A 12,045-nucleotide genomic window follows, 5' to 3' on the forward strand; every position below is an offset into this window, starting at 1 on the left:
AGATTAAAAACAATACTATTCAATTTTGTTTTATCTCTCATATGATTCTCAGAAGTATTTGCGCAAATTATCGGAGTTCCTTTATATTTTGGTTTAAAATTTTAATTTGACAGATTATGTTCTTTTTTATAATTGTATGATTTAAATAAGTACATAGAATAACACAATTGTACAAAAATAAGATATTGTACAGTATGTGAAACGAAATGGTTAAATGTTTACCCGAGAAGAGTATGAAAGTTGAATTGAGATATTATGAAACTATGTGATTTGACACAAGTTATTATATTACATAAGTACAGAGAAACCATAAGGGAAGTATTTTTAATTATACTATAAACACATATAATGCCGTTTATGAAGGTATTCAAACGAAATCAAATGTGTATGTGAAATTGAAGTGTTCAAAAGAATACGGCAGTGATAGTAAGGAGAGAGTTTCAGGGGTGCATTGTTAAGATTAGGAAAAATTTTATGTGCTGCTTCTACAATATTTACGTTATACATAATCTGTGTAAATTTACGAACTCTCAGTAGATCTCTAAAGTATATGAAAATTTATTTTATGAAATAATTTTTTGTTCTTCCCTGTTAATAAATGATAGAATGCAATTTTTATGTAACTTCTGGTCATTAGAAATTTAATTCAAGAAGCACCATTGTTAATTGTAGAAACCGTTAAAATCACTATCTTTTTAAGCTGTCGGTACTATAGATCTTTTGGAACTTTAAAACGCGTTGAATATGTGGCAGCACCGACGAGATCTCGACAACGGTATGATAGTGGCAGCACCACCGACGAGTATAAAGAGTGCCAGCCATATGGGAGTTCGTGTCACCCGAATATTTCGGTATTCTCTTACGCCCTCTAACAATAAAATATATTCTGACTGGAGTGAGAAACAGAAGGCCATTGACATGATTTCGTCGGTGCAGAAGGCTACTGAGGAGATTCTCGTCGGTGAGAAGGCAAATCGCCACGGAAACATATTGATCATCATGAATTGTTACATTCTGTACCGAGCAGACATTTCAGACGACGTTGGTTTCAATATTGAAAGCAAAACTCAAGGATAAAAATTCTCAGAAATATATTATTGAAGCATAATTTTAGGAAAATCAACAATTCCTATTTCAAATTTTATACGAGACACCTCAGTTTGTAATTTCAAAACATTTCATAAACGAGAATTATTACCTTTCACTTTTTTATACATAAATGTTCCAAGAATCGATCTGGACAGAAATATTTTGAAAAGACTTTACTTTTTTGAATAAATTAATGCGTGCGAATGTTCATGGTTTAAAAGTTATTCTATATTTCGAGTTTTATGGTCTATTTTTACGAAAAAATTAGATGGCAAGTTGGTCAAGGGAGTGCTCGTTAACATCATTAGAAAAAGGAATTGTTATAAACATTAAACAGCCAGAAATAATAAATTTATCTATGAATTGTATCGAATAAATTAATGCGAGCGAATATTATGGTTTAAAAGTTATTCCGTATCACGAATACTATTATCCACTTTGACTAAAAAATTAGGTGGTCAGATAGCCAAGGGATTGCTTGTGGACATCGCTGTAAAATAGAATTGTTATAAACATTAACCAGCTGGAAATAATAAATTTATCAATAATTGTCACGGCGATCGACATCGATCGATATTCGGCAGAGTGGGGGACGCCGCTTGAGCTCGGCGGAGTGGGTGGCGCCGCTCGAGCTCTCCGTCAGTCAGTCAGTCCGGGCGGGGGGACCAGCGTGAGCGGACGTGCTGCGGGACCAGGAGCGCCCGGAGAACCGGAGGGACCAGAGGTGGACCAGAGGTGGACCAGAGGTGGACCAGAGGTGAACACCACGGCGATCGACATCGATCGATATTCGGCGGAGTGGGGGGCGCTGCTCGAGCTCGGCGGAGTGGGGGCCGCCGCTCCAGTCCGGCGCGGCGCACAGTGTCGCGAAATGCCTGTTTTTTGGACAAAAATCAATAACTTTCGTTCTGTTCATGATAGAGACATGAAACAAAATGGGTTTTCTTCTTTATATTGAAAGCAATCTGAACATGATATTATTATAAATATAGTAATTTATTTAAACAATAAAAAACGATTTTAATAAACAAAATTTAATTTTTTTGCGCGTTATTAGTACGTGATATTTACAATTTGTAAGTATCATAGTTAATATGTAAGTATAATAGAAATATAAGTATAATAGATAATAATAAATACATAAAAATAATAGATAATGATAAATACATAAAAATAATAGATAAAAATAAATACATATAAGTATAATAGAAAATATACATATTAAAAAAACAACTGTTTCCCTTAAATTATTCATTTTATTATAAATTATTCATATAAATTATAAATTATATTTATATTTATTTACAATTATAAATTATAAATTATTCATAATTATCAGAATCTGAATCTTCGCTTTCTACAAGTGAACGACATACCTGATACCAGAATGCGTATAATACATTCATTTTACTGCGGGAAAATTTACACACGTTATCTGACTAGGAGAAAATGTGAAACGTGTTTTTAAAATATATAAAAAGTAGATTAATTTTTTTTGTTAATAACTTTTTTATAAACAATGACCAGCGAGTAACACCATTACAACATTATTCGGGGTGCTGACCTGGACAACATATTAAAAAATCAGCGTGATCAGAGGGTGTTACCTTTTTGTAAATAATTATCAATGATATTAGAACATTAATTTTTATTTATTTAATCATATCTGTAATTTATGTAATATAAACATTCTTTTATTTATTCAACAACCGTAGTCAAATCTCATATATCTACAAGAGGATATTCGCGTACTCGGCTGCTGACCGGTACTTGCTACATATTTTGTTAAATAACTCTGATGTTCGCCGGAAGTCGCAAATTAGACTTATATAATATCAAAATATACTATCTTAGGAATAGACACAACCAAAATCACCGATACGTTCGGATACGTTTTTTTTTATCCTCTGGTAAAGATTAGGGAAACCTATAAAATTTTATTGTTTCATTTCAGGTCAATTATTATGTTGCATATAAGTATTACAAAATTTTTAAAGTTGAATTACAATTAGCCAACCCCTAGCCATTATTTCCTAAAAAAATTATTTCCTAGAAACGTGTTTTGTTCATATCACAACGTAAACAAGTTACGCTGAGAATTGATGTACTATTTGATCTTCCTAATATTCGCTTACAAGATTCCCTGCAACTAATTTTCTACTGCATTATTAAAATTTTTGTTTTCAAAAAATGATTATTTGGACATTTTAACATAGTATGAACATAGTTTTGAATCGATATGAAGATGTAACTTTTTCGATTTTTGTCCATGGTTTGCGACACTGTGCGGCGGCTCGGCGAGAGCTCTCCGTCAGTCGGGCGGGGGGGACCGGCGTGAGCGGACGTGCTGCGGGACCAGGAGCGCCCGGAGAACCGGAGGGACCAGAGGTGGACCAGAGGTGGACCAGAGCCTTCTGCTGTGTCGGACCTTGCTTGTATGTACCAGTCCGGTTGGAGCCAGTATTCGGCGTCGATACATTGAGAGGGTTGGTTCATTGAGACTTGTTCACTCGTATTGCCATTCTCTCTGTTCGTAATCCTACCCACGTTACCTCAATGCATTGCGTTGCCTGGTGGCAGGTAGTTGGCAGAGAAATTCTCTGTTCGTCATCCTACCCACGTCATCTCAACGCATTGCGTTGCCTGGTGGCAGGTAGTTGGCAGAGAGATGGTGTTACGTTTGAACACTTCTCACTGTCCATTCCTCTTGGTGAGGAGACGTCGGGTATCGGCTCTGACCGGAGATGGGCTGCAACCATTGTACGCGCCGCGTTACCTTCGAACCGGAGCCTTCTGCTCTGGTTCGCTTTTGTTTCTCACTTTGAAAGAATCAGAGCCTTCTGCCTGATTTGCCTTTAATCCCCCGTGGATTGGAGACTTCTTCTCCGATTCACACCTTTTGCCCCGCGATAATTACTCGACATACTTGCGTAATTTAGTATTAAGTCTGTCGTTGTAAGGAAGGGAGCCAGAAGGAATATTGCATTCGTTCTGACTCCCTTTCGGGTCTCTTGTGCAGCAACCTCCTCGTGGTGAGACCTGGGCAATCGGTATTATCCTTTATTTGTAAGAACTTTTAGTGTCTTACGAATAAAGGATAATATCGAGCTAATAGCTGCACATTTAATAAATATGTTGATTTTTCAATAAATTCTATTCCTATACCTATTGTCTTTCACAACATTTTGCAATTTTACCTTCCTTCAGATCAAAATATATGTATTATCCAAGCTGATTTGCCCCGGGCGTGAACAATGTCATATATCGTCTGGTTCTATTTAGGTAAAGAGACGGGATAGTATTTCGTCGGTGATAGTATTATGAGGCAATTACAGAATGGGTAAATACTATATCATTCTTCTTCTACTTGACGAGTATCTCGTCGTTGGTAGAACTTTTAGCGATGTGGTATTTCAGATCACTGTAAGTTCCACGTTATCCCCGTGCCCGTCGCGCCCGGTTACCGGTCCCGCTGAATAACACAGGAGCACCGACGAGATACTATTAAAGACTGCCAGCTAGGGCTGCAGGCGAGCCGAGCTAAGCTCGAGCTCGACTGGTCGAGTCGAGTCGAGACTCGATTGGTCGAGCCGAGTCGAGTACTCGCACGAAGCGAGCGGCTCGCACGATGCGAGTAGCTCGCATCGATGCAAGCTACCCGCATCGAAGCGAGCTACTCGCGTCGACGTCATCGGCTCGCATCGGTGCGAGTTACTTGCATCGATGCGAGTCCAGTCGAGCTTACCGCGGCTCGCAGCGAGCGTGTGATTCGTACGAAATGAACGGCTTGCATGAAGGAATCGACTCGAAATAAATTCAAACGTAATACGACATTGAAGTTCTCGCAGTGCCACGTTTAAATTATTATGTTGGATGTGTCTTATCATGATTATTAATGTATATTTTTTCAGATTTTACAGACTTTGCGAACAGGTTTTAAAAAATTGGAAATTACCAAAAATTCGGAAAAATGCATATTTCCTATTGAAGTTTGGGAAATATCAGGTATATAAAAATTCAATAATGAGATATTGTTAAAACAACCGTTTTTAATTTTTTCCAGAATTTTTTATGTAGTGCATCGTACTTAAAAAAAATAAAAATAATCTTTTCCGATATTTCTTTACCTTTTGTAGGTGTATTATGTAATAGTGAACATTCTTGTATTCAGAAAAATAAAGTACAAACTTTAAAAAATGCAATGCTCTTAAAAAAATAATTTTAAAAATATTTTATTTGCCTATATTTCAATTAATATGAACAATACTTCCAGCAGATACAATTAGTGCAGACGGCAAGGTCTCCCGCTGCGAATCGAATCCCGCTTTTTTTCTTTTTTGTTAACCATATAATTGTTGTAGAGATATATTAAATATATTTTTCAAAGCACCGATCTCACCGATGCGAGAAGATAGCTTACTCGCACCGAAGCGAACGGCTTACACGAAACGAACAATGTATACAATGTATCTGATGTGTAGCCGTGAAATGAGTTTTATTTTAAAGTTTCCAGAGTACATAACTCGTTTATTTATATTAATATGTTAGTTGTGTCCCATCGTGATTATTAATGCATATGCTTTTCAGATTTTCGAATTATGCGAACGTCTTTAAAAAATTGCATATTTTAAAACATTCGAAAAAAATGCATATTTCCTATTGAAGTATGGGAGATAACAGTTTTATAAAAATTCAGTAATGGGATATTGTCGAAATCATTTTTCTTAATGTTTTTCAGAATTTTATATATACCATATATATATATATAGTGCAATGTACTTAAAAAAAATAAAAATCAACTTTTTCGATATTTCTTTACCTTCTGTATGTGTATTATGTAATATTGAACATTTTTAACAAACGTAAAAATGCAATATAAATATTGCTTCGACAATATATTTGAGAAATATCACTACAACAATTATATGGTTAAGAAAGAAGAAAAAAAAGTGTTTAACGAAAAAGAAAATCATTCGGTGTGGGATTCTAATCGTATCTGCTGGAAGTATTGTTCATATATTGAAATATAGACAAATAAAATATTTTTAAAATTATTTTTTTAAGAGTATTGCGTTTTTTAAAGTTTGTACAATATAATAATTTAAACGTGGCACGGCGAGAACTTCAATGTCGTATTACGCTTGAATTTATTTCGAATCAATTCCTTCATGCATGCCGTTCGTTTCGTACGAATCGCACGCTCGCCACAGTGCGCCGAACCATTGACAAAAATCGAAAAAGTCACTGCTTCATATCGATTTAAAACAATGTTCATACTATGTCAAAATAAATCAGTTTTTGAGAAAAAGATTTAAAAAATTCAGTAGGAAATTAGTTACAAGCGAATCTGTACGCGAATTTTAGGAAGATCAAATAGTAGACGTTTGTTGTTCAATTAACACAGATCTACAAAGCGTATTTGTTAAATTTTCAATATAGGTCCACATGAAGAAGTTGTATAATGCAACTTTTAGTATTTCTTCCACAATTCCGATCAGTTGCTATTTATGCAAAAAATTTAATTTAAAACGAAGTTTCAGTTTCGGAAGAACTGAACTGCGAATTCATATATCTACTGAAAACCACCAATAAAACAAAATTTTGTTTATAAATATCGTTTTTTAATGTTTAAATAAATACTATATTTATAATAATATCATATTGTGATTGCTCTCAATATAAATAAAAAACCACTTTGTTTCATGTCTCTATCATAAACAGAACAAAAGTTATTGAATTTTGTCCAAGAAACAGGCATTCCGGCGCACTGTGGATCGGTGCGAGCTGAGCTAAGCTCGACTGGATTGATCGAGCCGGTCGAGTACTCGCATCGATGCAAGTAACTCGCACCGATGCGAGCCGATGACGTCGGCGCGAGTAGCTCGCTTCGATGCGGGTAGCTTGCATCGATGCGAGCTACTCGCATCGTGCGAGCCGCTCGCTTCGTGCGAGTACTCGACTCGACTCGACCAATCGAGTCGAGCTTAGCTCGGCTCGCATTTTGCGAGTACTCGAACAGCCCTACTGCCAGCCCCTGTGTTATTCCGCGGGACCGGTAAGTGGGCGCGAGTGGGCGCGGGGATAACGGGAAAGTTACAGTGATCTGATATACCACAGCGGTAAAAGTTCCACAATCGACGAGATATTCGTCAAGTTGAAGAAGAATGATATAGTAGAATGCTGACATTACCTATTCTGTAATTGCCTTATAATACTATATATAATTCTCTTATTGCATTCTTATTTTCCTTATTATCACCATTGTAATAATTGTTTACAATATAATCGATAGTTTATAGATGTAGGAAAAATGGAAGTAATTACTACGTAATATTTTACAAATGTATTGGAATTTAAAAGTAATTTGAACATTATTGCGTTATATATAAAATAATGATTCTTAAAAAATATTTTGTTATGTTGTGTAATGACAAAATTCAATCGTTCTTATTAAGATCCTTAGTAGGAAACAGAAAATTAATTTTTTTACTTATTTATCCCATACTTGTAATGCTCGACAGCATTATTGACTGCAATTATTAAAGTAGAGGTAGTAACAAGATAAAAGTATTAACTAATTAAACTAATTTTCGAGGGCTCCTATCCATACAATGTTATTTAGAGGCAGTATTTCGTACGAAGATATCTAAAAAAATAATTCTATTTGACTCTATACGAATATTTCTTGCACCATATATGACGCTATTTAAAAAGTGCGTGTAACATTATTTTGTTTCATTCTGAATTGAACCACTTCCTGAAACAAGATTCATTTATGAGTACATTGTGCGACGAGACGAAGAGCTAGCAGACGAAGTCGAAGTCGAAATCTTAAAAGAATAAGGACTCTCCGCGTCTCTTTTTTCCCGACGCTGTCCTTCTTTGTGTCCGAAACTTGCGTCGCTCATTGCGTAAGCAAATATCATCGGAATTATATAATTTTGGTATCATTTTCATAAAAAGAAACAAAATTCACCAAATATGTTAAGGAAAATCCTATAAAAAAATAATGATAAATAATTAAGCTTTGTTGTTTGATTAGTAGTCTCACACCGATATACCCGACCCGACCCGTATCATGTTACAATGTTTCACTCCACTCCACGGCGACCGAAGCCCCCGAGCTTCACTTCCCTTTTCTCCGTTCGTCATCATAGAATAGTGTTTCCTGAAAATTGAATGTCTCTGGCCAGACTCGAGTTTTCGACATTTATAGCAAGCTTGCTATAATCTTATCTTATATGTCAAAATTTAGTTTTCTATTTAAAATATTTTGTTGTTAAAACTCATTAATAGTTTTAAATAGTACTTGAATATATTTAAAATGATATTGGAATATTGGAATATTACAATTTGGAATGAAGGGCCTAGCCGGACGAGATATTCCTTCGAATTATTTAAACAGTCGTTGTGCCATTCAATTTTCGGTCCATTTTCCCCATTTACTTGCATTAATTTAATCATATAATTGCATTTAATTGAAATTGATATTTGAGATTTTTTCCCGATTTTTTGGTTCAAAATGTTAATTACACAAACTGAAAAACACGCAAAAATTCGACAAATGCAGGTTTTTTAGAGAAATTGAAAAATAGCATTGATCATATTTTTAGACTATCAACATATGTACCAGAACTTTTTTTACGACAGCTCGTAAACGACAAAGAGGGACTGAGGTACGAGGCAGCCGACACAGTTCAAAAGGCTGCGTACCGATTACATCAATGCACATAGGAAAGTTTTTTATTTTTCAATCTTTTTTACGGAATTACCAACGTATTTGTGAGATCCTTCTAATTAAAATGAGCCTCAATACGGCATAATTTGAGCCATATTTACTTATTTAAAGTGTGATAATAATTACCTAATGTAGGTTATTATAATATAGGTCATTTAATATAATATATTTATAATTATAAATAATTTAGGGATGTGCGGGCCGCTCGATGTTCGGGTGCGAGTCGGGTCGGGTCGCAGAAAGTCCGGCGGCGCGGCGGCCCTTCGATTCGACTTCGAATTCGTCGGGCGGGTACGAAAAGAATCGAACAAGTTCGGGCGGACGAGTTATTGCGTTATCCGAGATTCAAATACTCTGCGTTCTTATGACATAGATAATGGTAATAATGGTTTTCTTTCTTTACTTATAACGTGATTTTTAATATACTTGGTTTTTTTATAACTACATTAGGTATATTCGCCAAACGCGTGCCTGCTCTTTATTTGTATTAAAGCTTGAATAATGCACGTTTCATGTGAAAAACTTAAAAGACAATATTTCTAGCTTTTTAACGAATTTTCTCCGGATGAACTTAGATATGTATCGATAATATCATTAAAATGTCTTTACGGAAGTTATACAATACACCTAGAAGATTACAATATGGTAAAGTATGGCAATAATTAAAAACGAAATATAAATATAAACATTATACGTATTATATTTCGTGTTTATATTTTATTCTGTATTATCTATAGGCTCTATATAATTAACTTCCCGATTTTATAGGGAAGTTATTGTAATGACCCCGAAAATCGAAAATCGATTTTTTAGCAGATCATCACGTTTCATGGTCATTGCAGTCATTTTAGACTATTTTCAGCAAAATGTTCGTGTGTGTGTGTGTGTGTGTGCGCGCGCGCGTATGGTCGTTTCTATGTAATCAAATTTTTCGTTAACGTTTTCAGAAAAAGTAACAACGCGATCAGGATGATGAATGATGCAATCGATATGCCCCGCTGTAACTTAGAGCTGATTAGATTTTGGTCCATTTTGGTCAAGTAGTTTTTTAGTTTTTTCGAAAGAAGTTCATTCAACAATGCAATTTATACGAGAGAACGGAAAGTTTTTACCGAAGAAACAAACGTAATTACACAAAAAAATTTTTTTCGATTACTTTAAATTTAAAAAAAAAAAATTTTTTTTTAATTTTTTTTTGTACCTTACGATGATGTTTCCGCTTACAATAATCGAAAATTATCCCAATGCAAGAGTGAGTTAATCATCTCTACTCGCGAGAATACATTTTCAAAGAATAACGATGAAAGTACAAAAAAAAATTTATATTACAATCTTTAAAAAAACAATCAGTTCAAAACGAATTATTAACTGAGATTAAATTGAAAATTAATATAAACTATATGATAATTATTAATAACATTGATGTTGAAAACGGATTGATTAATGGAGCACACATGCGGAATATTAAAATTTATTACTTTTCAAGAAAATACTAAAATTCCGTCTATATTGTGGTTAGATTTTCAATTGGCCAGAGTAGGAGTGAAAGTAAGAACTCGTTATCGTGATTATATGAAAAATACACAAATATTGATCAAAATTTTACACCAATAATAAGAATATCGAATCAAGTAAATATGTAGAGTGAGGAAAAATATCAAATCACACGTAGTCAATTTCCAGTGGTTCCTGCTGAAGCGATTACAATTCATAAAAGTCAGGGACAAACATACGAGAAAGTATGTTTGGATTTTAAAAAATCAGAAAAGCGAACTTTACAAATATTGTATGTAGCACTGAGCAGAGTTTCAAAATTGAGCGCAGTTTATATATTTTGGGACAATTTAAATTAACAGTATCGAAGAAAACCAAGATCACTACTGCAAACCCGGATAATGAGGAGTTGTATCGTTTACGAAAAACTAATTAAGACAATTTATTTTGCAACATTAGTATGCTATAACAAGGAACCAAGCGAGCAACGAGCATACGATGTTGGTTTAATGTGACGCCATATAGCAAACATTTTGATAAGTAGAAAACTATTGAATTTCCCTGAAAACGTATAATCTTCTTAAAACGTACACTTAATAATGGTAATAATATACTGCAACTAACGAATCGGGAAGTTCTTTGTGTGGCTCGTGGAGAGTCACACACCAAATAAAAAAAAAACATTAATAGCTATAGGTACTACTAGCCATGCGTACCACTAACACTTTCGCAAGAGCAGTCCTATCCGCGAGCTCGCAAAGCGAGCGAGCAAAAACAACCCTACTCGCGAGCGAGCGAAGCGAGCGAGCAACAATAACCCTCTAGTTTTTTATTTTATATGATTTTATTTTAAGTTAATTTCTATTTTATTTTATATTGTATACTATATATTATCTTTTAAGAATTTGTGTAAGATTAATGATAGTTAAGTAGGTTACTTAACAGTTAATAAAAACATCACCCACTGAAAAGTTATCATAACTTATTACATACCACGTTGTAAATATTTTCTTATAATTTTTTCACGTGAAACGTGCATTATTTCAAATTTTAATACAAATAACGATCATGCACATGTCTGCCGAATATACCTAATGTACTTATATAAAAATCACATTATGTACAAGTTATGAAAGAAATACGTACCATTATTATTATTATCTATTTCATAAGAACGCACAGTTGATTCTCGGGTATCGCGATAACTCGTTCGCGCGATCTTGTTCTATTGTTTTAGAAGCCGCCCGACAAAGGTGAGTCATGAGTACACTGCGGATCTTTATGCAAAATAAAAAATGTTTGCATTGATTGCACGGCACATGAGCCAAATATAAATTGTATTCTTCTTTTAATTATCCTATTAAGCTGAAACTAATACGTTGATGTCCTTAAATATTTTTAACATGTCCACTGCTTTAAATTGAACGTGTACATTTTTGTCATACATGCATAAAATCCGCAGTCTAGTCATAAGCTTCCCGATGTGTCTGATGTATCGCGTACCCGACTCGAGCCCGATAGGCGAAAAACCAAAACAAGGTAATAAAAGTAGTGGTTTTTTCCCCCTCCCCAAGTTAGCAAAGGGTCCTCGAGGTCGAAAACTGAGATTCGACACCCCAGAGTACCCCTAAATGACGTGTCAAAATTTCATTAAGTTCGGAATACTTTCCAGGTAGACGCCTTTTTTCGACCTGCCGACTGGACTATACGAAAAAACTTGACGA

At 34.7% G+C, this 12,045-nt stretch overlaps 1 protein-coding gene across 1 annotated transcript; it reads left to right on the forward strand.

The window, feature by feature from the left end:
* Positions 1 to 700: 700 nt before the first annotated feature.
* LOC143216299 (uncharacterized) lies at positions 701 to 2,328 on the forward strand. The gene is made up of 2 exons (XM_076439212.1): positions 701 to 961; positions 1,674 to 2,328. The coding sequence occupies exons 1-2, from the start codon at positions 745 to 747 to the stop codon at positions 2,045 to 2,047; spliced, it is 591 nt and encodes a 196-aa protein (XP_076295327.1). The 5' UTR covers positions 701 to 744; the 3' UTR covers positions 2,048 to 2,328.
* The last annotated feature ends 9,717 nt before the right edge of the window (positions 2,329 to 12,045 follow it).

This window comes from Lasioglossum baleicum, chromosome 15 (genome assembly GCF_051020765.1).
Source record: "Lasioglossum baleicum chromosome 15, iyLasBale1, whole genome shotgun sequence".
Taxonomy (NCBI): Eukaryota; Metazoa; Arthropoda; class Insecta; order Hymenoptera; family Halictidae; genus Lasioglossum; species Lasioglossum baleicum.

Coding starts and splice junctions, on each gene's coding strand:
- LOC143216299 (XM_076439212.1), top strand. CDS start 745: ATGTGGCAGCACCGACGAGATCTCGACAACGGTATGATAGTGGCAGCA. Junction 962..1,673: donor TACTGAGGAGATTCTCGTCG/GTGAGAAGGCAA, acceptor GATATTCGGCAG/AGTGGGGGACGCCGCTTGAG.